The sequence below is a fragment of the Gopherus evgoodei genome, unplaced genomic scaffold (assembly GCF_007399415.2).
Source record: "Gopherus evgoodei ecotype Sinaloan lineage unplaced genomic scaffold, rGopEvg1_v1.p scaffold_82_arrow_ctg1, whole genome shotgun sequence".
NCBI lineage: Eukaryota > Metazoa > Chordata > Testudines > Testudinidae > Gopherus > Gopherus evgoodei.
In genome coordinates, this window is record NW_022060103.1 from 125,314 (window position 1) to 151,971 (window position 26,658).

At 67.1% G+C, this 26,658-nt stretch overlaps 1 protein-coding gene across 2 annotated transcripts in view; it reads right to left on the minus strand.

Annotated features, from left to right (window-relative positions):
* Positions 1 to 1,304: 1,304 nt before the first annotated feature.
* Positions 1,305 to 26,658, minus strand: part of BGN (biglycan) — a 40,768-nt gene continuing 15,414 nt past the window's right edge. For both annotated transcript variants that reach the window (XM_030548068.1, XM_030548067.1), the window contains exons 2-8: positions 20,954 to 21,201; positions 20,178 to 20,290; positions 18,890 to 19,103; positions 13,831 to 13,941; positions 8,511 to 8,604; positions 2,908 to 3,046; positions 1,305 to 1,506 (exon numbers count right to left, since the gene is read on the minus strand). In XM_030548068.1, the coding sequence (XP_030403928.1) occupies positions 1,309 to 1,506; positions 2,908 to 3,046; positions 8,511 to 8,604; positions 13,831 to 13,941; positions 18,890 to 19,103; positions 20,178 to 20,290; positions 20,954 to 21,194 (1,110 nt within the window). In that variant the 5' untranslated portion in view covers positions 21,195 to 21,201 and the 3' untranslated portion in view covers positions 1,305 to 1,308. The remainder of the gene's footprint in view (positions 1,507 to 2,907; positions 3,047 to 8,510; positions 8,605 to 13,830; positions 13,942 to 18,889; positions 19,104 to 20,177; positions 20,291 to 20,953; positions 21,202 to 26,658) is intronic.

Below are 26,658 nucleotides of genomic sequence, written 5' to 3' on the forward strand. Positions count from 1 at the left end.
GTAAATTGTTACAGATTGCGTTTAATATTTATTTTTCAAAACGTTTTCAGTTTTCTTCTTGACTTTTGGGGGGTGCCATTTTGTGCATATGTTTGAGTTTTCATGCAAATTTCCAAATATTTTTTAAATAAATGTTTGCAATTTTCTCTGTGACTTTCTTGCATTTTATTGCCAAGTTAATAACTTGTTTTTGCAAAACTGTCATGCGTTTTCATACAAATGTATTAAAGATTTTTTTCAAAATATTTGCCATTTTCTGCATGACAGCATTAGCAATTTTTTCCTTTTTCATGCAAATCTATACATTTTCTTTTGCAAATTTCCCAATGTCTTTTTTGCAGAATGCTTTTGTACTATAAAGCAAATTTTAATTTTTGGGGGGTAAAATGTTCTTGGATTTTCATTCAAAATTATGGGGTGATTTTTTGTTGTTGTTGCAAAGCTCATGCATGTCTGTGCAAATGTATTACAAATTGTCTTGCAACATTTCTGCACTTTTCTTCATGACTTTCTTTTTTTTCAATCTTTTCTTAAATTTTCATGCAAATGTGGCAAGAAGTTTCTTGCAAAATTTTTACAATTTCTTCCATGACGCTTTTAGGGCAAAACATTCATGCAAACGTGTTTCCAAAAAAAGGTGCAACATTCGCCATGGCTTTGGGTTCCAACCTCGTTTCCTGCAGGCTCATGCAAGCTGTGTGTGAAGATTTTTGGGGTTTTGTTGCCACAATTGTTACAAATTTTCTCCATTTCCCCTCAATATTTTCTCTCCGATGGTTTCAAGATTTTCTTTGTCGATGTGTTTGCAATTCTCTTGCGAGATTTTGTCACCTTTCGGGGCCTTCCCCCCACCCCAGTTGCAAAATCCTAACCTGTTTGGGGCCAAACCCCTCAGCCTTCTCACTCTGTTGTCATGATTTGGGGGGCAAACAGTCCCGGGGGTAGTTTTGGGGGGAGGGGGTGGCAAACTTTCCAAGGATTGGCAGTAAGATCCCAGTGGCCCTGATCCTGCCAACACTGGGGCATGTGCTTTGAAGCTACATGGCTGGGGCCCCACCTGCCCCCCGACCCTCCATGGGTTACTGAGTCACTGCCAATGGGGACAATGCAGAACCGGGGTGCCGCTGCTGTGGGGAGCAGCTGCCCTAGAACTGCTCCCCATGGCACGGAGCCCCCCCAGCATGGCGGATAATGGGGCCCAGCGCTGGACCCAAGAGGCCTCTGGTTTCCCTGCACCTCCAGCCCCCCTGCTGCCCCCTTCTATTCCCCCTCCCCTCCCCCTCCCCCAGCCCCCCCCCCCCGGCCCACTCATTTCTTGTAGTTGCCGAACTGGATGGCCAGGCGGTCAGTGACGCAGCGGAAGGCGGCCGGCTGCACCTCCCAGTAGGGCACGGGGTTCCCGAAGAGGCTGATTCCGTTGTAATAGGCTCGCTTCACCCCGAACCCCACGGGGCAGAAATCGTTCACCCCCACCTGCGTGATGTCATTGGCATGCAGGTACACCACCTGGGGGGAGGGGGGGTGTCATAAACAGATAAGAAAAGTTAATAGCACAGAAGTACTTTATATCTCTTTGCCTGGAAACGGTTAACGAGCTCAGCGAGCCTGCCTGTCACCTGAGCAGAGGAGCAATCAGGGGACAGGGGACTTTTAAATCTTGAGGGAGGGAAGTTTGTGCTGTGCTGTTAGTTTTTGTTGTTGTTCTCTCTGGGGGCTCAGAGGGACCAGACGTGCAACCAGGTTTCTCTCCAATCTCTCCGATACAGGCTCTTATAGATTCAGAATAGTGAGTACGAGGTAGAGAAGGCGAGTTAGGCTTGTGGTTGTTTTCTTTATTTGCAAATGTGTATTTGGCTGGAAGGATTTTAATTTGTACTTGTATCCTTAGGCTGGGAGGGTGTTCCCAGTGTCTAGAGCTGAAAGACCCTGTACCTATTCCAATTTTTTTTTTAATTGACAAAGATAATTTTTACTGTTTTTTCTTTCTTTAATTAAAAGCTTTTCTTCTTTAAGAACCTGATTGTTTTTCTTTATTCTGGTGAGACCCCAGGGGACGGGGTCTGGATCCACCAGGGAGCTGGTGGGGAGAAAGGAGGGAAGGGGGAGAGAGAGGCTAATTTCTCTCTGTGTCAGGATTACTTTCTCTCTCAGGGAGAGTCTGGGAGGGGGAGAGAGAAGGAGGGGGAAGGTGGATTTTCCTCCCTGTTTAAAGATTCAAGGAGTTTGAATCACAGTGATCTTCCAGGGTAACCCAGGGAGGGAAACCCTGGGAGAGGCAACGGTGAGGGAAAGGGTTTACTTTCCTTGTGTTAAGATCCAGAGGGTCTGGGTCTTGGCGGTCCCCGGGCAAGGTTTTGGGGGGACCAGAGTGTACCAGGCACTGGAATTCCTGGTTGGTGGCAGCGCTACAGGTTCTAAGCTGGTAATTGAGCTTAGAGGAATTCATGCTGGTACCCCATCTTTTGGACGCTAAGGTTCAGAGTGGGGGATTGTACCATGACAGGGGGTCAGCTAGCATCCATCACCCCCCAGACTCCCCGTCACATCCCCCCAGCACTCCCAACCCTCCCAGCCCAACTCCCCAGAACCCCTCAGATTTCCCCACAGCCCCCCAAAACCACAGATCCCACACCATAACCCCCCTAATGCCCACCTGCGGGAATGGAGAGTGGGGACTGAACAGCAGAGCTTAGACAGCCCCCCCAGAGCCCCCAAGCCCCCCCATCAGAGGGAGGTGAGAGAGGGGTTCATGGGGGGCTCCCTCAGTCTTGTGGGAAGGGAGGGGGAGATTTTCCCATAAGCCCCTCTGCCCCTATTGCCCTCCACCCCCGGGGGCCCAGAGACGAGATCCCGCCACGGGGGGCGCCCCAGCCCTGGGGTGGGAGGGCCCAGGCCCCCTTGCCTCACCTGCAGGAAGCGGAGGCCAGGCAGCCCAGAGGGCACGCGGGAGAGCCGGTTGTGGTCGAGGTGCAGCTCCCGGAGAGCTGGGACGAAGGCCAAGCTCCCGTTCTCGATCATCCGGATGGCATTGTGCCCCAGCCCCAGCCTGCGCAGAGAGCGAGAGATGGATGGACAGAGGGGTGGGGGCTGGGCAGAGGGGTGGGGTATTTATGGGGGCTGGGCAGGGGGTGGAGTATCTATGGGGAACAGGCAGGGGGTGGGGTATCCATGGGGTGGGGGCTGGGCAGAGAGGTGGGGTATCTATGGGGTCTGGGCAGGAGGTGGGGTATCTATGGGGAACAGGCAGGGGGTGGGGTAGCTATGGGGTAGGGGCTGGGCAGAGGGGTGGGGTATCTATGGGGTCTGGGCAGGGGGTGGGGTATCTGTGGGGTGGGGGCTGGGCAGAGGGGTGGAGTATCTATGGGGAACAGGCAGGGGGCGGGGTATCTATGGGGTGGGGGCTGGGCAGAGAGGTGGGGTATCTATGCGGTCTGGGCAGGGGGTGGGGTATCTATGAGGAACAGGCAGAGGGGTGGGGTATCTATGGGGTGGGGTATCTATGGGGGCTGGGCAGGGGGTGGGGTATCTATGGGGAACAGGCAGAGGGTGGGGTATCTATGGGGTGGGCGCTGGGCAGAGAGGTGTGGTATCTATGGGGAACAGGCAGGGGGTGGGGTATCTATGGGGTGGGAGCTAGGCAGAGGGGTGGGGTATCTATGGGGTGGGAACTGGGCAGAGGGGTGGAGTATCTATGGGGAACAGGCAGGGGCTGGAGTATCTATGAGGTGGGAGCCAGGCAGAGGAGTGGGGTATCTATGGGGTCTGGACAGGGGGTGGGGTATCTATGGTGTGAGGGCTGGGCAGAGGGATGGGGTATCTTTGGGGAACAGGCAGTGAGTGGGGTATCTATGGGGTGGTGGCTGCGCAGAGGGGTTAGGTATCTATGGGTGGGGGCTGGGCAGAGGGGTGGGGTATCAATGGGGAACAGGCAGGGGGAGGGGTTGCTATGGGGTGGGGCTGCGCAGGAGGTGGGGTATCTATGGGGAACAGGCAGGGGGAGGGGTATCTATGGGGTGGGGGCTGGGCAGAGGTGTGGGGTATCTATGGGGAACAGGCAGGGAATGGGGTATCTATGGGGTGGGGGCTGGGCAGAGAGGTGGGGTATCTATGGGGAACAGGCAGGTGGTGGGGTATCTATGGGGTGGGAGCTAGGCAGAGGGGTGGAGTATCTATGAGGTGGGAGCCAGGCAGAGGGGTGGGGTATCTATGGGGTCTGGGCCGGAGGTGGGGTATCTATGGGGAACAGGCAGGGGGTGGGGTAGCTATGGGGTAGGGGCTGGGCAGAGGGATGGGGTATCTTTGGGGAACAGGCAGCGGGTGGGGTATCTATGGGGTGGGGGCTGCACAGAGGGGTTAGGTATCTATGGGTGAGGGCTGGGCAGAGGGGGGGTATCTATGGGGAACAGGCAGTGGGTGGGGTATCTATGGGGTGGGGGCTGGGCAGAGAGGTGGGGTATCTATGGGGAACAGGCAGTGGGTGGGGTATCTATGGGGTGGGGGCTGGGCAGAGAGGTGGAGTATCTATGGGGAACAAGCAGGGGGTGGGGAATCTATGGGGTGGGGCTGGGCAGAGAGGTGGGGTATCTATGGGGTCTGGGCAGGGGGTGGGGTATCTATGGGGAACAGGCAGGGGGTGGGGTAGCTATGGGGTGGTGGCTGGGCAGAGAGGTGGGGTATCTATGGGGTCTGGGCAGGGGGTGGGGTATCTATGGGGTGGGGACTGGGCAGAGGGGTGGAGTATCTATGGGGAACAGGCAGGGGGCGGGGTATCTACGGAGTGGGGGCTGGGCAGAGAGGTGGGGTATCTATGCGGTCTGGGCAGGGGGTGGGGTATCTATGAGGAACAGGCAGAGGGGTGGGGTATCTATGGGGTGGGTGCTGGGCAGAGGGGTTAGGTATCTATGGGTGAGGGCTGGGCAGAGGGGGGTATCTATGGGGAACAGGCAGGGGGTGGGGTATCTATGGGGTGGGAGCTAGGCAGAGGGGTGGGGTATCTATGGGGTGGGAGCTAGGCAGAGGGGTGGAGTATCTATGAGGTGGGAGCCAGGCAGAGGGGTGGGGTATCTATGGGGTCTGGACAGGGGATGAGGTATCTATGGTGTGAGGGCTGGGCAGAGGGGTTGGGTATCTATGGGTGGGAGCTGGGCAGAGGGGTGGGGTATCTATGGGGAACAGGGAGGGGGTGGGGTATCTATGGGGAACAGGGAGGGGGTGGGGTATCTATGGGGTGGGGCTGGGCAGAGGGGTGGGGTATCTATGGGGAACAGGCAGGGGGAGGGGTTGCTATGGGGTGGGGCTGGGCAGGAGGTGGGGTATCTATGGGGAACAGGCAGGGGGTGGGGTATCTATGGGGTGGGGGCTGGGCAGAGGGGTGGGGTATCTATGGGGTCTGGGCAGGGGGTGGGGTATCTATGGGGTGGGGGCTGGGCAGAGGGGTGGGGTACCTATGGGGGCTGGGCAGGGGGAGGGCTATCTATGGGGTGTGGTATCTATGGGGGCTGGGCAGGGGGTGGAGTATCTATGGGGTGGGGGCTGGGCAGAGGGGTGGGGTATCTATGGGGAACAGGCAGGGGGTGGGGTATCTATGGGGGCTGGGCAGGGGGTGGGGTATCTATGGGGTGGGGGCTGGGCAGGGGGTGGGGTATCTATGGGGGCTGGGCAGGAGGTGGGGTATCTTTGGGGTGGGGGCTAAGCAGAGGGGTGGGGTATCTATGGGGAACAGGCAGGGGGTGGGGTATCTATGGGGGCTGGGCAGGGGGAGGTGTATCTATGGGGTGGGGTATCTATGGGGGCTGGGCAGGGGGTGGGGTATCTATGGGGTGGGGGCTGGGCAGAGGGGTGGGGTATCTATGGGGGCTGGGGAGGGGGTGGGGTATCTTTGGGGTGGGGGCTGGGCAGAGGGGTGGGGTATCTATGGAGAACAGGCAGGGGGTGGGGTATCTATGGGGGCTGGGCAGGGGGAGGTGTATCTATGGGGTGGGGTATCTATGGGGGCTGGGCAGGGGATGGGGTATCTATGGGGTGGGGGCTGGGCAGAGGGGTGGGGTATCTATGGGGGCTGGGCAGGGGGTGGGGTATCTTTGGGGTGGGGGCTGGGCAGAGGGGTGGGGTATCTATGGGGAACAGGCAGGGGGTGGGGTATCTATGGGGGCTGGGCAGGGGGTGGGGTATCTTTGGGGTGGGGGCTGGGCATAGGGGTGGGGTATCTATGAGGAACAGGCAGGGGGTGGGGTATCTATGGGGGCCGGGCAGGGGGAGGTGTATCTATGGGGTGGGGTATCTATGGGGGCTGGGCAGGGGGTGGGGTATCTTTGGGGTGGGGGCTGGGCAGAGGGGTGGGGTATCTATGGGGAACAGGCAGGGGGTGGGGTATCTATGGGGGCTGGGCAGGGGGGGTTATCTTTGGGGTGGGGGCTGGGCATAGGGGTGGGGTATCTATGGGGAACAGGCAGGGGGTGGGGTATCTATGGGGGCCGGGCAGGGGGAGGTGTATCTATGGGTGGGGTATCTATGGGGGCTGGGCAGGGGGTGGGGTATCTTTGGGGTGGGGGCTGGGCAGAGGGGTGGGGTATCTATGGGGAACAGGCAGGGGGTGGGGTATCTATGGGGGCTGGGCGGGGGGGGGTATCTTTGGGGTGGGGGCTGGGCATAGGGGTGGGGTATCTATGGGGAACAGGCAGGGGGTGGGGTATCTATGGGGGCCGGGCAGGGGGAGGTGTATCTATGGGGTGGGGTATCTATGGGGGCTGGGCAGGGGGTGGGGTATCTATGGGGTGGGGGCTGGGCAGAGGGGTGGGGTATCTATGGGGAACAGGCAGGGGGTGGGGTATCTATGGGGGCTGGGCAGGGGGTGGGGTATCTTTGGGGTGGGGGCTGGGCAGAGGGGTGGGGTATCTATGGGGAACAGGCAGGGGGTGGGGTATCTATGGGGGCCGGGCAGGGGGAGGTGTATCTATGGGGTGGGGTATCTATGGGGGCTGGGCAGGGGGTGGGGTATCTTTGGGGTGGGGGCTGGGCAGAGGGGTGGGGTATCTATGGGGAACAGGCAGGGGGTGGGGTATCTATGGGGGCTGGGCAGGGGGTGGGGTATCTTTGGGGTGGGGGCTGGGCAGAGGGGTGGGGTATCTATGGGGAACAGGCAGGGGGTGGGGTATCTATGGGGGCTGGGCAGGGGGTGGGGTATCTATGGGGTGGGGGCTGGGCAGAGGGGTGGGGTATCTATGGGGAACAGGCAGGGGGTGGGGTATCTATGGGGGCTGGGCAGGGGGAGGTGTATCTATGGGGTGGGGTATCTATGGGGGCTGGGCAGGGGGTGGGGTATCTTTGGGGTGGGGGCTGGGCAGAGGGGTGGGGTATCTATGGGGAACAGGCAGGGGGTGGGGTATCTATGGGGGCTGGGCAGGGGGTGGGGTATCTTTGGGGTGGGGGCTGGGCAGAGGGGTGGGGTATCTATGGGGAACAGGCAGGGGGTGGGGTATCTATGGGGGCTGGGCAGGGGGTGGGGTATCTATGGGGTGGGGGCTGGGCAGAGGGGTGGGGTATCTTTGGGGAACAGGCAGGGGGTGGGGTATCTATGGGGGCCGGGCAGGGGGAGGTGTATCTATGGGGTGGGGTATCTATGGGGGCTGGGCAGGGGGTGGGGTATCTTTGGGGTGGGGGCTGGGCAGAGGGGTGGGGTATCTATGGGGAACAGGCAGGGGGTGGGGTATCTATGGGGGCTGGGCAGGGTATAGTGTACCTGCCAAGTCTGGGGGACAGATGGAGGCAGGCGACTCTCCCCACTTCATGCCGTGGGGCTCTGTGGGTCCCTCCAGTGGCTGGACCATGTGAAGCTACTTATGGGGGCCTGGGGACCGGTGGGGGACTGTTACCTGGACAGCTTCCCATAGTGGATCGGGGGGGCCAGGGGCAGTCGGGGGGCAGGAGGCAGTCGGGGGGTAGGCAGGAGGCAGTCAGGAGGCAGTTGGGGGGCAGGAGCCAGTCGGGGGCAGTCGGGGGGCAGTTGGGGCAGGAGGGTGTCAGGAGGCAGGGGTCAGTCGGGGGGCAGTTGGGGGGCAGGAGGCAGTTGGGGGCAGTTGGGGGCCAGTGGGGAGGCAGTCAGGAGGCAGGAGGCAGTGGGGGGCAGTTGAGGGCAATCGGGGGGCAGGAGACAGTCGGGGGGTAGTTGGGGGGCAGGAGGCAGTCAGGGGGCAGTTGGGGGCCAGTGGGGAGGCAGTCAGGAGGCAGGAGGCAGTGGGGGGGCAGTCGGGGGGCAGGAGACAGTCGGGGGGTAGTTGGGGGCCAGTGGGGAGGCAGGCAGGAGGCAGGAGGCAGTGGGGGGGCAGTTGGGGGCAGTCGGGGGGCAGGAGACAGTCGGGGGGTAGTTGGGGGGCAGGAGGCAGTCAGGGGGCAGTTGGGGGCCAGTGGGGAGGCAGTCAGGAGGCAGGAGGCAGTCGGGGGGCAGCTGGGGGCCAGTGGGGAGGCAGTTGGGGGGCAGGGGCAGAGGGCAGTGTGGGGCCAAGGGCTCTTACCTGCTCAGCCTCCCGTAGCGGATCAGATCTTCCAGCTCAATGGCCTGGATTTTGTTGTGATCCAGGTGCAGCTCGTTCAGGGTCTCGGGCAGGTCTGGGGGGCAGAGAAGGGGGGTCAGTGGGGCCCCCAGATGCCTGCGGGGGCTGGGAGCCAGGGGCAGGTGACATGCAGGGCAGACTCAGGAGGATCCCAGGGGTGTGGGAGGAGCTGGGTTCGATCGGGGGGGATATTGTGTGGGGGGAGTGGGGTGCAGTGGGGGCTCTGATGCCCTGACCTGAGGGGTCCCAGTGCTCCAGGGAGTGGGGGGTCCCAGCCAGAAGGGGCTGTCTCTGAACTGGATTCAGGGGGTCCCAGACATGGGAGGGGGCAGGCTGAGGGGCTGCGTGGGGAGGAAGAGCAGGGGGCTGTGGGGAGGCCGGAGGGCTGTGGAGGGTGGAGGAAGAGCAGAGGGCTGGGGGTCAGGCTGGGGGGTTGGGAGGTTAGGGGAAGAGCAGGGGCTGGGGGCAGGTTGGGGAGTTGGAGGAAGAGCAGGGGGCTGGGGGGCAGGCTGGGGGGCTGGGGCTTTGGGGGAAGAGCAGGGGGCTTTGGGGCTGGTTGGGGGAGTGGGGAAAGAGCAGGGGGCTGGGGGGCTGGGGGTTTGGAGGAAGAGTAGGGGGCTAGGGGCAGGTTGGGGGGTTGGGGGAAGAGCAGGGGGCTGGGGGGGCAGGCTGGGGGGCTGGGAGTTTGGAGGAAGAGCAGGGGGCTGGGGGCAGGTTGGGGGGTTGGAGGAAGAGCAGGGGGCTGGGGGCAGGTTGGGGAGTTGGAGGAAGAGCAGGGGGCTGGGGGGCAGGCTGGGGGGCTGGGGGTTTGGGGGAAGAGCAGGGGGGCTTTGGGGCTGGCTGGGGGGAGTGGGGAAAGAGCAGGGGGCTGGGGGGCTGGGGGTTTGGAGGAAGAGTAGGGGGCTAGGGGCAGGTTGGGGGTTTGGGGGAAGAGCAGGGGGCTGGGGGCAGGTTGGGGAGTTGGAGGAAGAGCAGGGGGCTGGGGGGCAGGCTGGGGGGCTGGGGGTTTGGGGGAAGAGCAGGGGGCTTTGGGGCTGGTTGGGGGAGTGGGGAAAGAGCAGGGGGCTGGGGGGCTGGGAGTTTGGAGGAAGAGCAGGGGGCTGGGGGCAGGTTGGGGGGTTGGAGGAAGAGCAGGGGGCTGGGGGGCAGGCTGGGAGGCTGCGGGAGTGGGGGAAGAGCAGGGGGCTGGGGGGCAGGCTGGGGGGCTGGGGGAAGAGCAGGGGGCTGGGGGGCAGGCTGGGAGGCTGGGGGGCTGGGGGAAGAGCAGGGGGCTGGCTGGGGGGCTGGGGGTTTGGGGGAAGAGCAGGGGGCTGGGGGCAGGCTGGGGGGCTGGGGGAAGAGCAGGAGGCTGGGGGGCAGGCTGGGGGGCTGGGGGTTTGGGGGAAGAGCAGGGGGCTTTGGGGCTGGCTGGGGGAGTGGGGAAAGAGCAGGGGGCTGGGGGGCTGGGGGTTTGGAGGAAGAGTAGGGGGCTAGGGGCAGGTTGGGGGGTTGGGGAAGAGCAGGGGGCTGGGGGGCAGGCTGGGAGGCTGGGGGTTTGGGGGAAGAGCAGGGGGCTGGGGGCAGGTTGGGGGGTTGGAGGAAGAGCAGGGGGCTGGGGGGCAGGCTGGGGGGCTTGGGGTTTGGGGGAAGAGCAGGGGGCTGGGGGGCAGGCTGGGGGGCTGGGGGAAGAGCAAGAGGCTGGGGGGCAGGCTGGGGGGCTGGGGTTTGGGGGAAGAGCAGGGGGCTGGGGGGCAGGCTGGGGGGCTGGGGGAAGAGCAAGAGGCTGGGGGGCAGGCTGGGGGGCTGGGGGTTTGGGGGAAGAGCAGGGGGCTGGGGGGCAGGCTGGGGGGCTGGGGGAAGAGCAGGGGGCTGGGGGCAGGCTGGGGGTAGGTTGGGGGTTTGGGGGAAGAGCAGGGGGCTGGGGGGCAGGCTGGGGGGCTGGGAGTTTGGGGGAAGAGCAGGGGGCTGGCGGGCAGGCTGGGGGGCTGGGGGAACAGCAGGAGGCTGGGGGGCAGGCTGGGGGGCTGGGGGTTTGGGGGAAGAGCAGGGGGCTGGGGGCAGGCTGGGGGGCTGGGGGAAGAACAGGGGGCTGGGGGCAGGCTGGGGGTAGGTTGGGGGTTTGGGGGAAGAGCAGGGGGCTGGGGGGCAGGCTGGGGGGCTGGGAGTTTGGGGAAAGAGCAGGGGGCTGGGGGGCAGGCTGGGGGGCTGGGGGAAGAGCAGGGGGCTGGGGGGCAGGCTGGGAGGCTGGGGGGCTGGGGGAAGAGCAGGGGGCTGGGGGGCTGGCTGGGGGGCTGGGGGTTTGGGGGAAGAGCAGGGGGCTGGGGGGCAGGCTGGGGGGCTGGGGGAAGAGCAGGAGGCTGGGGGGCAGGCTGGGGTGCTGGGGGGCTGGGGGAAGAGCAGGGGGCTGGGGGAAGAGCAGGGGGCTGGGGGCAGGCTGGGGGAAGAGCAGGGGGCTGGGGGGCAGGCTGGGGGTAGGTTGGGGGGTTGGAGGAAGAGCAGGGGGCTGGGGGGCAGGCTGGGGGGCTGGGGGTTTGGGGGAAGAGCAGGGGGCTGGGGGAAGAGCAGGGGGCTGGGGGCAGGCTGGGGGTAGGTTGGGGGTTTGGGGGAAGAGCAGGCGGCTGGGGGGCAGGCTGGGGGGCTGGGAGTTTGGGGGAAGAGCAGGGGGCTGGGGGGCAGGCTGGGGGGCTGGGGGAAGAGCAGGAGGCTGGGGGGCAGGCTGGGGGGCTGGGGGTTTGGGGGAAGAGCAGGGGGCTGGGGGAAGAGCAGGGGGCTGGGGGCAGGCTAGGGGAAGAGCAGGGGGCTGGGGGGCAGGCTGGGGGGTAGGTTGGGGGGTTGGAGGAAGAGCAGGGGGCTGGGGGGCAGGCTGGGGGGCTGGGGGTTTGGGAGAAGAGCAGGGGGCTGGGGGAAGAGCAGGGGGCTGGGGGCAGGCTGGGGGTAGGTTGGGGGTTTGGGGGAAGAGCAGGGGGCTGGGGGGCAGGCTGGGGGGCTGGGAGTTTGGGGGAAGAGCAGGGGGCTGGGGGGCAGGCTGGGGGGCTGGGGGAAGAGCAGGAGGCTGGGGGGCAGGCTGGGGGGCTGGGGGTTTGGGGGAAGAGCAGGGGGCTGGGGGGCAGGCTGGGGGGTTGGGGGAAGAGCAGGGGGCTGGGGGCAGGCTGGGGGAAGAGCAGGGGGCTGGGGGGCAGGCTGGGGGGCTGGGGGAAGAGCAGGAGGCTGGGGGGCAGGCTGGGGGGCTGGGGGTTTGGGGGAAGAGCAGGGGGTTGGGGGGCAGGCTGGGGGGCTGGGGGGAAGAGCAGGGGGCTGGGGGCAGGCTGGGGGGCTGGGGGAAGAGCAGGAGGCTGGGGGGCAGGCTGGGGGGCTGGGGGAAGAGCAGGGGGCTGGGGGGCAGGCTGGGGGGCTGGGGGAAGAGCAGGGGGCTGGGGGCAGGCTGGGGGTAGGTTGGGGGGCTGGGGGAAGAGCAGGGGGCTGGGGGCAGGCTGGGGGAAGAGCAGGGGGCTGGGGGGCAGGCTGGGGGGCTGGGGGAAGAGCAGGGGGCTGGGGGCAGGCTGGGGGAAGAGCAGGGGGCTGGGGGCAGGCTGGGGGTAGGTTGGGGGGCTGGGGGAAGAGCAGGGGGCTGGGGGGCAGGCTGGGGGTAGGTTGGGGGGTTGGAGGAAGAGCAGGGGGCTGGGGGCAGGCTGGGGGAAGAGCAGGGGGCTGGGGGTAGGTTGGGGGGTTGGAGGAAGAGCAGGGGGCTGGGGGTAGGTTGGGGGGCTGGGGGAAGAGCAGGGGGCTGGGGGGCAGGCTGGGGGTAGGTTGGGGGGTTGGAGGAAGAGCAGGGGGCTGGGGGGCAGGCTTGGGGGCTGGGGGAAGAGCAGGGGGCTGGGGGCAGGCTGGGGGTAGGTTGGGGGGCTGGGGGAAGAGCAGGGGGCTGGGGGCAGGCTGGGGGTAGGTTGGGGGGCTGGGGGAAGAGCAGGGGGCTGGGGGCAGGCTGGGGGTAGGTTGGGGGGCTGGGGGAAGAGCAGGGGGCTGGGGGCAGGCTGGGGGAAGAGCAGGGGGCTGGGGGCAGGCTGGGGGTAGGTTGGGGGGTTGGAGGAAGAGCAGGGGGCTGGGGGCAGGTTGGGGGGCTGGGGGTTTGGGGGAAGAGCAGGGGGCTGGGGGGCAGGCTGGGGGGCTGGGGGAAGAGCAGGGGGCTGGGGGCAGGCTGGGGGAAGAGCAGGGGGCTGGGGGCAGGCTGGGGGTAGGTTGGGGGGTTGGGGGAAGAGCAGGGGGCTGGGGGGCAGGCTGGGGGTAGGTTGGGGGGTTGGAGGAAGAGCAGGGGGCTGGGGGTAGGTTGGGGGGCTGGAGGAAGAGCAGGGGGCTGGGGGCAGGCTGGGGGCTGGGGGAAGAGCAGGGGGCTGGGGGCAGGCTAGGGGAAGAGCAGGGGGCTGGGGGGCAGGCTGGGGGTAGGTTGGGGGCTTGGAGGAAGAGCAGGGGGCTGGGGGCAGGCTGGGGGCTGGGGGAAGAGCAGGGGGCTGGGGGCAGGCTAGGGGAAGAGCAGGGGGCTGGGGGGCAGGCTGGGGGTAGGTTGGGGGCTTGGAGGAAGAGCAGGGGGCTGGGGGCAGGCTGGGGGTAGGTTGGGGGTTGGGGAAGAGCAGGGGGTGGGGGTAGGTTGGGGGCTGGGGGGAAGAGCAGGGGGCTGGGGGCAGGCTGGGGGTAGGTTGGGGGGTTGGAGGAAGAGCAGGGGGTGGGGGTAGGTTGGGGGGCTGGAGGAAGAGCAGGGGCTGGGGGCAGGCTGGGGGTAGGTTGGGGGCTTGGAGGAAGAGCAGGGGGCTGGGGGCAGGCTGGGGGCTGGGGGAAGAGCAGGGGGCTGGGGGCAGGCTAGGGGAAGAGCAGGGGGCTGGGGGCAGGCTGGAAGTAGGTTGGGGGCTTGGAGGAAGAGCAGGGGGCTGGGGGCAGGCTGGGGGTAGGTTGGGGGGTTGGGGGAAGAGCAGGGGGCTGGGGGCAGGCTGGGGGGCTGGGGGAAGAGCAGGGGGCTGGGGGCAGGCTGGGGGTAGGTTGGGGGGTTGGAGGAAGAGCAGGGGGTGGGGGTAGGTTGGGGGGCTGGGGGAAGAGCAGGGGGCTGGGGGCAGGCTGGGGGTAGGTTGGGGGGTTGGAGGAAGAGCAGGGGGTGGGGGTAGGTTGGGGGGCTGGGGGAAGAGCATGGGGCTGGGGGGCAGGCTGGGGGTAGGTTGGGGGGCTGGGGGAAGAGCAGGGGGCTGGGGGCAGGCTGGGGGTAGGTTGGGGGGTTGGAGGAAGAGCAGGAGGCTGGGGGCAGGCTGGGGGGCAGGCTGGGGGGCCTGCAGTCACTTACCTTTGGGTACACCCGTCAGTTTGGCCTCTGAGATGCGCAGATAGTTGAGCTTCAGGCCGTCGAAGGCGCCGGGTTCGAATCCGCTGTTCTCCAGGGGGTTGCCCCCCATCTCTGGGGGCAGAGACCAGAGTCACCCACAGCTCATCCACCCGGGGGCGGGGGGCAGGCACTGGGGGGTGGGCAGCAGGGCAGGGGGCGCCCATGATCAGGGTTGGGCGGGAGGCCAGGGTGAGGGACTGGCAGGATGCGTCCTGGGGCGATGGGCTGGCAGGCGGGATGCCAGAGAAGCTGGGCCCCTGGCAGGCAGGATGCGGGGGCGATGGGCTGGCAGGCGGGATGCCGGGGTAGCTGAGCCCCTGGCAGGCGGGATGCCGGGGCGATGGGCTGGCAGGCAGGATGCCGGAGAAGCTGGGCCCCTGGCAGGCAGGATGCTGGGGTGATGGGCTGGCAGGCGGAGTGCCGGGGTAGCTGAGCCCCTGGCAGGCGGGATGCCGGGGCGACGGGCTGGCAGGCGGGATGCCGGGGTAGCTGAGCCCCTGGCAGGCGGGATGCCAGAGAAGCTGGGCCCCTGGCAGGCGGGATGCCAGGGCGATGGGCTGGCAGGGGGGATGCGGGGGAAGCGAGGCCCCTGGCAGGCTGGATGCCAGGGCAATGGGCTGTCAGGCGTGGTGACGGGGTAGCTGAGCCCCTGGCAGGCGGGATCCCGGGGTGATGGGCTGGCAGGCGGGATGCCAGAGAAGCTGGGCTCCTGGCAGGTGGGATGCCGGGGTGATGGGCTGGCAGGGGGGATGCGGGGGAAGCTGGGCTCGTGGCAGGCGGGATGCCGGGGTGATGGGCTGGCAGGCAGGATGCCAGAGAAGCTGGGCCCCTGGCAGGCTGGATGCCGGGGTGATGGGCTGGCAGGCGGAGTGCCGGGGTAGCTGAGCCCCTGGCAGGTGGGATGCTGGGGCGATGGGCTGGCAGGCGGGATGCCGGAGAAGCTAGGCCCCTGGCAGGCTGGATGCCGGGGCAATGGACTGTCAGGCGTGGTGCCGGGGTAGCTGAGCCCCTGGCAGGCTGGATGCCGGGGCGACGGGCTGGCAGGCGGGATGCCGGGGAAGCTGGGCTCCTGGCAGGTGGGATGCCGGGGCGATGGGCTGGCAGGCGGGATGCCGAGGTAGCTGAGCCCCTGGCAGGCGGGATGCCAGGGCGATGGGCTGGCAGGCGGGGTGCCGGGGTAGCCGAGCCCTGGCAGGCGGGATGCCGGGGCGATGGGCTGGCAGGCGGGATGCCGAGGTAGCTGAGCCCCTGGCAGGCGGGATGCCGGGGCAATGGGCTGTCAGGCGTGGTGCCAGGGTAGCTGAGCCCCTGGCAGATGGGATGCCGGGGCGACGGGCTGGCAGGCTGGATGCCGAGGTAGCTGAGCCCCTGGCAGGCGGGATGCTGGGGCGATGGGCTGGCAGGCGGGATGCCGGAGAAGCTGGGCTCCTGGCAGGTGGGATGCCGGGGTGATGGGCTGGCAGGCGAGATGCCGGTGTAGCTGAACCCCTGGCAGGCGGGAGGCCGGGGCGACGGGCTGGCAGGCGGGATGCCGGGGAAGCTGGGCTCCTGGCAGGCAGGATGCCGGGGCGATGGGCTGGCAGGCGGGATGCCGGAGAAGCTGGGCTCCTGGCAGGCAGGATGCCAGGGTGATGGGCTGGCAGGCGGAGTGCCGGGGTAGCTGAGCCCCTGGCAGGCGGGATGCCGGGGCGATGGGCAGGCAGGCGGGATGCCGGAGAAGCTGCGCTCCTGGCAGGCAGGATGCCGGAGTGATGGGCTGGCAGGCGGGATGCTGGAGAAGCTGGGCTCCTGGCAGGCGGGATGCTGGGGCGATGGGCTGGCAGGGGGGATGCGGGGGAACCTGAGCCCCTGGCAGGCGGGATGCTGGGGCGATGGGCTGGCAGGCGGGATGCCGAGGTAGCTGAGCCCCTGGCAGGCGGGATGCTGGGGCGATGGGCTGGCAGGCGGGGTGCCGGGGTAGCTGAGCCCCTGGCAGGCGGGATGCCAGGGCGATGGGCTGGCAGGCGGGGTGCCGGGGTAGCTGAGCCCCTGGCAGGCGGGATGCCAGGGCGATGGGCTGGCAGGCGGGATGCCGGAGAAGCTGGGCTCCTGGCAGGCAGGATGCCGGAGTGATGGGGTGGCAGGCGGGATGCTGGAGAAGCTGGGCTCCTGGCAGGCGGGATGCCGGGGTGATGGGCTGGCAGGGGGGATGTGGGGGAACCTGAGCCCCTGGCAGGCGGGATGCCGGGGCGATGGGCTGGCAGGCAGGATGCCGGAGAAGCTGGGTTCCTGGCAGGCAGGATGCCGGGGTGATGGGCTGGCAGGCGGGATGCTGGAGAAGCTGGTCTCCTGGCAGGCAGGATGCCGGGGCGATGGGCTGGCAGGCGGGATGCCGGAGAAGCTGGGCCCCTGGCAGGCGGGATGCCGGGGCGATGGGCTGGCACCCGGAATCCGTGAGAAGCTGGGCTCCTGGCAGGTGGGATGCCAGGGTGATGGGCTGGCAGGGGGGATGCGGGGGAAGCTGGGCTCGTGGCAGGTGGGATGCCGGGGCGACGGGCTGGCAGGCGGGATGCCAGAGAAGCTGGGCCCCTGGCAGGCTGGATGCCGGGGTGATGGGCTGGCAGGCGGAGTGCCGGGGTAGCTGAGCCCCTGGCAGGCGGGATGCCGGGGAAGCTGGACTCCTGGCAGGCAGGATGCGGGGGCGATGGGCTGGCAGGCGGGATGCTGGAGAAGCTGGGCTCCTGGCAGGCGGGATGCCAGGGCGATGGGCTGGCAGGCGGGATGCCAGAGAAGCTGGGCCCCTGGCAGGCTGGATGCCGGGGCAATGGGCTGTCAGGCGTGGTGCCGGGGTAGCTGAGCCCCTGGCAGGTGGGATGCCAGGGCGATGGGCTGGCAGGCGGGATGCCGAGGTAGCTGAGCCCCTGGCAGGCGGGATGCCGGGGCGATGGGCTGGCAGGCGGGGTGCCGGGGTAGCTGAGCCCCTGGCAGGCGGGATGCCAGGGCGATGGGCTGGCAGGCGGGATGCCGGAGAAGCTAGGCCCCTGGCAGGCTGGATGCCGGGGCAATGGACTGTCAGGTGTGGTGCCGGGGTAGCTGAGCCCCTGGCAGGCGGGATGCCAGGGCGATGGGCTGGCAGGCGGGATGCTGAGGTAGCTGAGCCCCTGGCAGGCGGGATGCTGGGGCGATGGGCTGTCAGGTGTGGTGCCGGGGTAGCTGAGCCCCTGGCAGGTGGGATGCCGGGGCGATGGGCTGGCAGGCGGGATGCCGAGGTAGCTGAGCCCCTGGCAGGCGGGATGCCAGGGCGATGGGCTGGCAGGCGGGATGCCGAGGTAGCTGAGCCCCTGGCAGGTGGGATGCCGGCGCGATGGGCTGGCAGGCGGGATGCCGAGGTAGCTGAGCCCCTGGCAGGCGGGATGCCAGGGCGATGGGCTGGCAGGCGGGATGCCGAGGTAGCTGAGCCCCTGGCAGGCGGGATGCTGGGGCGATGGGCTGGCAGGCGGGATGCCGAGGTAGCTGAGCCCCTGGCAGGCGGGATGCTGGGGCGATGGGCTGGCAGGCGGCGAGACCGGGGGAAGCTGAGCCCCTGGCAGGCGGGATGCCAGGGCGATGGGCTGGCAGGCGGGATGCCGAGGTAGCTGAGCCCCTGGCAGGCGGGATGCCAGGGCGATGGGCTGGCAGGCGGGATGCCGAGGTAGCTGAGCCCCTGGCAGGCGGGATGCCGGGGCGATGGCTGGCAGGCGGGGTGCCGGGGTAGCTGAGCCCCTGGCAGGCGGGATGCCAGGGCGATGGGCTGGCAGGCGGGATGCCGGAGAAGCTAGGCCCCTGGCAGGCTGGATGCCGGGGCAATGGGCTGTCAGGTGTGGTGCCGGGGTAGCTGAGCCCCTGGCAGGTGGGATGCCAGGGCGATGGGCTGGCAGGCGGGATGCCGAGGTAGCTGAGCCCCTGGCAGGCGGGATGCCAGGGCGATGGGCTGGCAGGCGGGATGCCGAGGTAGCTGAGCCCCTGGCAGGCGGGATGCCGGGGCGATGGGCTGGCAGGCGGGATGCCGAGGTAGCTGAGCCCCTGGCAGGCGGGATGCCGGGGCGATGGGCTGGCAGGCGGGATGCCGAGGTAGCTGAGCCCCTGGCAGGCGGGATGCTGGGGCGATGGGCTGGCAGGCGGGGTGCCGGGGTAGCTGAGCCCCTGGCAGGCGGGATGCCAGGGCGATGGGCTGGCAGGCGGGATGCCGAGGTAGCTGAGCCCCTGGCAGGCGGGATGCCAGGGTGATGGGCTGGCAGGCGGGATGCCGAGGTAGCTGAGCCCCTGGCAGGCGGGATGCCAGGGCGATGGGATGGCAGGCGGGATGCCGAGGTAGCTGAGCCCCTGGCAGGCGGGGTGCCGGGGAAGCTGGACTCCTGGCAGGCGGGATGCCAGGGCGATGGGCTGGCAGGCGGGATGCTGGAGAAGCTGAGCCCCTGGCAGGCGGGATGCCGGGGCGATGGGCTGGCAGGCGGGGGTGCCGGGGTAGCTGAGCCCCTGGCAGGCGGGATGCCGGGGTGATGGGCTGTCAGGCGGGATGCCGAGGTAGCTGGGCCCCTGGCAGGCGGGATGCCAGGGCGATGGGCTGGCAGGCGGGGTGCCGGGGTAGCTGAGCCCCTGGCAGGTGGGATGCCGGGGCGATGGGCTGGCAGGCGGGGTGCCGGGGTAGCTGAGCCCCTGGCAGGCGGGATGCCAGGGCGATGGGCTGGCAGGCGGGATGCCGAGGTAGCTGAGCCCCTGGCAGGCGGGATGCCAGGGCGATGGGCTGGCAGGCGGGGTGCCGGGGTAGCTGAGCCCCTGGCAGGCGGGATGCCGGGGCGATGGGCTGGCAGGCGGGGTGCCGGGGTAGCTGAGCCCCTGGCAGGCGGGATGCCGGGGCGATGGGCTGGCAGGCGGGGTGCCGGGGTAGCTGAGCCCCTGGCAGGCGGGATACCGGGGCGATGGCTGGCAGGCGGGGTGCCGGGGTAGCTGAGCCCCTGGCAGGCGGGATGCCAGGGCGATGGGCCCGGCGTCCCTGTCTCACCGATGCAGTTCATGTTGGCGAGCCCCTTGAAGACGTCCTTGGGCACCTTGCGGATCTTGTTGTCGTGGATGCGGAGCTCGACCAGGGAGGGCGGCAGGTTTGCCGGGATCTCAGCCAGCAGGTTCTTGGAGATGTAGAGTTTCTGCAGCCGGTGCAGGGGGCTGAAGGCCTTTTCGTGCACCCGTGAGATCTTGTTGTTCACCAGGACCAGGGCCTGCGGGCGGAGACACACAAGGGTTACAAAGCCAGCTGGAGGCTGCAGTACCGGCCTCTACCCGCAGGGGGTGCTGTAAGCAGGGCAGGGCCTTGGGGCAGGGCAGGGGGCGTTGTGGAGCAGGGGGTGCTGTCCATGCCAGGGGCGCTGTGGGGCAGGGATGTGGGGCAGGGCAGGGGGTGCTGTGAGGCTGGGAGCACTGTCCATGCTGCGGGCGCTGTGGGGCAGGGCCGTGGGGCAGGGCAGGGGGCGCTGTGGAGCAGGGGGCGCTCTCCGTGCCGGGGGCGCTGTGGGGCAGGGGTCGTGGGGCAGGGCAGGGGGCGCTGTGGAGCAGGGGGCGCTGTCCGTGCCGGGGGCACTGTGGGGCAGGGACGTGGGGCAGGGCAGGGGGTGCTGTGAGGCTGAGAGCACTCTCCTTGCCAGGGGGTTGCTGTGGGGCAGGGCAGGGCAGGGGGCACTGTGGAGCAGGGACGTGGGGCAGGGCAGGGGGCGCTGTCAGTGCCAGGGGACACTGTGGGGCAGGGACGTGGGGCAGGGCAGGGGGTGCTGTGAGGCTGGGGGCACTGTCCATGCCGGGGGTGCTGTGGGGCAGGGACGTGGGGCAGGGCAAGGGGCACTGTGGGACAGGGACGTGGGGCAGGGCAGGGGGCGCTGTGAGGCTGAGAGCACTCTCCTTGCCAGGGGGTTGCTGTGGGCCAGGGCAGGGCAGGGCAGGGCAGGGGGCACTGTGGAGCACGGACGTGGGGCAGGGCAGGGGGCGCTGTCTGTGCCAGGGGACACTGTGGGGCAGGGACGTGGGGCAGGGCAGGGGGTGCTGTGAGGCTGGGGGCACTGTCCATGCCGGGGGTGCTGTGGGGCAGGGACGTGGGGCAGGGCAAGGGGCACTGTGGGACAGGGGGCGCTGTCGGGCAGGGCAGGGGGCACTGCGGAGCAAGGGGCACTGTCCATGCTGGGGGTGCTGTGGGGCAGGGCAGGGGGTGCTGTGGGACAGGGGCACTGTCCATGCCAGGGCTTTGCTGTGGGGCAGGGCCGTGGGCACTGTGGGGCAGGGCCAGGGGGTGTTGTGGGACGCACGTAGAGGTGATGCAGCCCCTTGAAGTCGTCCCGCCGCAGCTCCGTGATCTGATTGTTCTGCAGATCCAGCAGCTTTGTGTCGGGGCCGATTTCCTTGGGCACCGTTCTCAGGCCTGGGGGAAGAGATGGGGCATGAGGCGGGTGAGACAGGGGCACCGGGAAACCCAAATTTCCCCCCCAAAACTGGGATTCAGAGACACCCCTGCAGGGGAGAGACTCACAGTCCATACCTGACCCCACTTCCCCCCCCAGAGCTGGGGAGAGAACCCAGGAGTCCTGGCTCCCAGCTCCCCCCACCCTCCCAGAGTCAGGGAGAGAACCCAGGAGTCCTGGCTCCCAGCCTCCTCTGCTCTAACCACCAGACCCCACTCCCCTCCCAAAGCCGGGAGAGAACCCAGGAGTCCTGGCCCCGAGCCCCCCTGCTCTAACCAGCAGCCCCCACACCCCTCCCAAAGCTGGGAGAGAACCCAGGAGTCCTGGCCCCGAGCCCCCCTGCTCTAACCACCAGACCCCACTCCCCTCCCCAAGCCGGGGAAAGAACCCAGGAGTCCTGGCCCCGAGCCCCCCTGCTCTAACCAGCAGCCCCCACTCCCCTCCCAAAGCCGGGAGAGAACCCAGGAGTCCTGGCCCCGAGCCCCCCTGCTCTAACCACCAGACCCCACTCCCCTCCCCAAGCCGGGTAAAGAACCCAGGAGTCCTGGCTCCCAGCCCCCCCCCGCTCTAAACACCAGACACCCCCCCACTCCTGGGACAGGAACCCCGGCCTCCGGGCGTACCCAGGTCAGAGCACTGCACCACCCGCAGGTGACAGTGGCAGCCGAACGGGCACAGACCCCCGTAGGTGGTGACGACGTCCTCGAAGTCAGGGACCCCAGAGGTGGGGAAGATGCCCGAGGCCTCCTCGTCGTTCTGCAGGGCGGGGCCCTCATCCATGGAGAAATCCCAGAAGGCCGTTTGCTCGAAGGGCAGGGCCCCCGCCAAGCCCAGCAGGACCGCCAGGAGCAGCACACACAGCATCGTGGGGCTGGGGGCCAGAGGGGAGAATGGGGTTAGGGGGAGCATGTGGGCAGGGGCCAGTTAGCTGAGGACACCTCGCCCCACCGGGCTGTGGCTGGCTCTAGGGTGGAGAAGGGAGCTGGTTTCAAGGGACCTCTCGCCCTGTGCCGACATGCAGCTGGCTCTGGGGTGAGGCAGGGGGCTGGTTATCTGGGGACCCCTCGCCCGGTGCCGACATGCGGCTGGCTCTGGGGTTGCGGGGGGAAGCTTCGTGGGGCCCTGCGCCAGCCACGCAAAGGGTCTGGGGGGAGCAGGGAGCTGGCTACCAGGGACCCCTCGGCCGGTGCCGGGCTGCGGTTGGCTTGGGGGTGGAGCAGGGAGCTGGCTACCAGAGACCCCTCGGCCGGCGCCAGGCTGTGGCTGGCTCTGGGGTGGAGCAGGGGGCTGGCTACCAGAGACCCCTTGGCCAGCGCTGGGCTGTGGCTGGTTCTGGGGTGGAGCAGGGGGCTGGTTTCCAGGGACCCCTCAGCCGGCACCGGGCTGCAGCTGGCTCTGGGATGGAGCAGGGGGCTGGTTTCCAGGGACCCCTCAGCCAGTGCCGGGCTGCAGCTGGCTCTGGGGTGGAGCAGGGGGCTGGTTTCCAGGGACCCCTCGGCCGGCGCCGGGCTGTGCCTGGCTCTGGGATGGAGCAGGAGGCTGGTTTCCAGGGACCCCTCGGCCGGCACTGGGCTGTGGCTGGCTCTGGGGTGGAGCAGGGGGCTGGTTTCCAGGGACCCCTCAGCCGGCACTGGGCTGTGCCTGGCTCTGGGGTGGGGCAGGAGGCTGGTTTCCAGGGACCCCTCGGCCGGCTCCGGGCTGTGGCTGGCTCTGGGGTGGAGCAGGGGGCTGGTTTCCAGGGACCCCTCAGCCGGCACCGGGCTGTGCCTGGCTCTGGGATGGAGCAGGGGGCTGGTTTCCAGGGACCCCTCAGCCGATGCCGGGCTGCAGCTGGCTCTGGGGCGGAGCAGGGGGCTGGTTTCCAGAGACCCCTTGGCCGGCGCTGGGCTGCAGCTGGCTCTGGGGTGGAGCAGGGGGCTGGTTTCCAGAGACCCCTCAGCCGGCACCGGGCTGCAGCTGGCTCTGGGGTGGAGCGGGGGGCTGGCTACCAAGTACCCCTCATCCAGCTGCGACTGGCTCTGCGGTCGGAGGGCAGCTCCATGGAGTCCCGCACCTGGCACATGAAGGGTCCGGGGGGAGCCAGGGTTCAGGGCCGGGCCGTGACCCCAACGCAGTGGCCAGGATAAAATAAGCTCGACAATGACAGGCTGGGCTGGGGCCACAATTAGAGACTCGCGAGGGACCAGCCCCGAGTGCCTGAGCTGAGGGGCGGGGGCTGAGATTGCGCTAAACAGCTGGGGGAGGCGGACGGGGTGCTAGAGGGGGTGCAGAGACCGGAGCCCCCCAGAAATCTTCACCAGCATCCCCAGCGCAAGTCCCCCATCCTGGTAGCCCAGCCAGCTTTGAGAGGGGAGGATGGGGTCAGAGCAGGGGGCCTGGGAGCCCGGACTCCTGGGTTCTCTCCCAGCTCTGGGAGGGTAGTGGGGGCTGGGAGCCAGGACTCCTGGGTTCTCTGCCTGGTTCTTGGAGGAAAGTGGGGTCTGGTGGGTCAGAGCAGGGGGACTGGGAGCCAGGACTCCAGGGATCTGTCCTGAGGAGTAGGGTTCATCCCCCCACCATTCTGTGCCTCAGTTTCCCCCATGACGAAGTGGGAACGTTCTTAATGTTTTCTCTGAATACTGTGTGGGTGCCTCAGTTTCCCGTATGCAGTTCTTAAGGCTCTAAGTGGTGAGATAAGGGAGATACCAGAGGCCAGAGGCTGGGGAGGCTGGGGAGGCAGAGGCCTGGCCAGTTGGAGACTCAGGGCTCCAGGGTCCCCCTCAAGATGGACTTCGCTGAAAGTCCCTAATTCCTGTGCTAACAAAATCGGTTCCACGCCATGTTCCTGTCAGCTAAGAACCCCTCTGTGTTACTGGCTGGCTGTGGGGGATGCAGGCCCCTGACACCCCCACACTCTGTGACCCCCCCGGTTGGGGGCGAGAGGGGCCGTGTCTGGGCTGCCTGCCGGGCAGGCACCTGCGGGAAGCAGTTACCTTGGGAAGGGAGCCGGGCACGACACCACCTGCCCACTGCATCGCTTTTTCCATGCCATGCCCCCCCACTGGCGCCAAGGGGTTCACAGGCTGGGTTATCGGGGGGGGACACGCAGCCCCAGGAAGGCCACATTAGAGAAAAAGCAGAGACAGAGCCCCCCACCGAGCCCCCCACAGCACAGAGCCCCAATGGGGACAGGGCCGGGTTCTGATCTCAGCTTGCCAGATTCAAACTGGAGTCACTCCTGATTGCAATGGGGGCAGGGCCAGGTTCTGATCTCAGCTTGCCAGATTCAAACCAGAGTCACTCCTGATTGCAGTGCGTGCCGGGCTGGTTCTGCTCCTCTGTACATCCAGATGATCCTATCCCAGTCCAGCAGCTCCAGCCAGGAGTCAGGCCTGGCCCCAGCTCCTGCTCCAGGGCTGCAGCCAGGAATTGCAGCCGACTGCAGTCCCGGCCAAGCCCCCGTGCCCCCCCGGTGCCCACAATAGAGCCTTTGTCTCCACAGACGGGCGGGTTTGTGCTCAGCGGCCGGAGCGGAATGAGGGGTCCCGCCTTGAGGTTTGGAGCCGGCGTGGGGCTGGGCCCGTGGGGCAGACCACAGAGTTACTGCCACATCCTCGCCCGGCTAATGGGCCTGGGGGGAGAGGGGGCTGTGCGCACGAGGGGGGGCTGGCATCCAACTGGCCCCAGAGTGGGGGTTGCGGAGGGTCACTCAACTGACTGCAGGGGGTCAAGGCTGGATCCTGCTTTCAATAGCAGAACCAAGGAGTCCTGGCTCCCAGCCCCCTTTCTCCCCTCCCAGAGCTGGGGAGAGAACCCAGGAGTCCTGGCTCCCAGTCCCCCTCCCCTCCCAGAGCCAGCGAGAGAACCCAAGCGTCCTGGCTCCCAGCGCTCCTTCCCCTCCCAGAGTCAGAAGAGAACCCAGGTGTCCTGGCTCCCACCTGCCCTGCTCTAACCACTAGACCCCCCCTCCCATCCCAGAGCCGGGAGAGAACCCAGGCGTCCTGACCGCAGAGCACTAGCTCTCAGTCCCTTCTCTTCCCCCACCCCCATGTCCAGGGAACAGCTGGACCGTTGAAAGCCCTCTCTATGGGTCACACCAGGCGCTGCTCAGACCAGCCCCCTGCCTGAGATTAGGGCCCTGTCAGGAGCTGAACGGACAAACGCGAGTCACCATCCACAAGCACCATGTGACTGGGCCAAGGAGCCTGGGACAGCCCCGGGAAGGGAACCCAGGCGTCCTGAGCACAAGGACAGCCCCAGGAAGGGAACCCAGGTATCCTGAGCACAAGGACAGCCCCAGGAAGGGAACCCAGGTGTCCTGAGCGCTGGGACAGCCCCGGGAAGGGAACCCAGGCGTCCTGAGCACAAGGACAGCCCCGGGAAGGGAACCCAGGTATCCTGAGCACAAGGACAGCCCTGAGAAGGGAACCCAGGTGTCCTGAGCACAAGTACAGCCCCAGGAAGGGAACCCAGGTGTCCTGAGCACAAGGACAGCCCTGAGAAGGGAACCCAGGTGTCCTGAGCACAAGGACAGCCCCAGGAAGGGAACCCAGGTGTCCTGAGCACAAGGACAGCCCCGGGAAGGGAACCCAGGTGTCCTGAGCGCTGGGACAGCCCCGGGAAGGGAAACCAGGTATCCTGAGCACAAGGACAGCCCCAGGAAGGGAACCCAGGCTTCCTGAGCACAAGGACAGCCCCGGGAAGGGAACCCAGGTATCCTGAGCACAAGGACAGCCCCGAGAAGGGAACCCAGGCGTCCTGAGCGCTGGGACAGCCCCGGGAAGGGAACCCAGGCGTCCTGAGCACAAGGACAGCCCCGGGAAGGGAACCCAGGCATCCTGAGCACAAGGACAGCCCCAGGAAGGGAACCCAGGTATCCTGAGCGCTGGGACAGCCCCAGGAAGGGAACCCAGGCTTCCTGAGCACAGGGACAGCCCCAGGAAGGGAAACCAGGCGTCCTGAGCACAAGGACAGCCCCAGGAAGGGAACCCAGGCGTCCTGAGCGCTGGGACAGCCCCAGGAAGGGAACCCAGGCGTCCTGAGCGCTGGGACAGCCCCAGGAAGGGAACCCAGGCGTCCTGAGCGCTGGGACAGCCCCGGGAAGGGAACCCAGGCGTCCTGAGCACAAGGACAGCCCCGGGAAGGGAACCCAGGTATCCTGAGCACTGGGACAGCCCCGGGAAGGGAACCCAGGTGTCCTGAGCACAGGGACAGCCCCGGGAAGGGAACCCAGGTATCCTGAGCACTGGGACAGCCCCGGGAAGGGAACCCAGGCGTCCTGAGCACAGGGACAGCCCCGGGAAGGGAACCCAGGTATCCTGAGCACTGGGACAGCCCCGGGAAGGGAACCCAGGTATCCTGAGCACAAGGACAGCCCCAGGAAGGGAACCCAGGCGTCCTGAGCGCTGGGACAGCCCCAGGAAGGGAACCCAGGCGTCCTGAGCGCTGGGACAGCCCCGGGAAGGGAACCCAGGCGTCCTGAGCGCTGGGACAGCCCCGGGAAGGGAACCCAGGCATCCTGAGCACAAGGACAGCCCCGGGAAGGGAACCCAGGCGTCCTGAGCGCTGGGACAGCCCCAGGAAGGGAACCCAGGCTTCCTGAGCACAAGGACAGCCCCAGGAAGGGAACCCAGGTGTCCTGAGCGCTGGGACAGCCCCGGGAAGGGAACCCAGGCTTCCTGAGCACAAGGACAGCCCCAGGAGGGGAACCCAGGTATCCTGAGCGCTGGGGCAGCCCTGGGAAGGGAACCCAGGCGTCCTGAAGGCCAGAGATAGACCCCTGTGACTAAGTGGGGGGTTTCTTGGTTTTTCTGTGTTTTCCAGTGGGTCGCATGCAGAGGGGATGGGACTCAGCATCCCTGGGTGTTACTGGTTTAACGAGGGGAGGGGAGGGGAGAGGGAGTTTGTTGGGGGACAGGACCCGAGAGGGAACTTGGGACCCCGGCCGATGGCCTGGAGGATGGAGACCCCAGTGACTGGTGACCTGGAGGCCCAGCTCAGGAGTTGCAGCTGGTTCTGGCCAATGGGGGACAATGGGCTGTGGGGAGAGGACCCCGGTGACCTGCCCAGCCGGCTCTGGCCAGAGGGGGGCTGAGAGGAGAGGAGACCCAGGCCTTCTGGTTTTACGAGCTTGTTTACCTGGGGAGAAGACAGAGGCCCAGCTGGGAAGCAGGGGCGCTCGGGGCTGGAGCGGGAGCAGGCAGAGCCCCCCTGGCTGCAGGGGGACTGGGATGTGCTGGGCTGAGGGAGGCCAGGCCTGAGGCCCTGAGAGGTTCCTGTGCTGTGTTCAACTCTCAATAAACCCTCCTGTTTTATGCTGGCTGAGAGTCGCTCTGGGCTAGTGACCGGG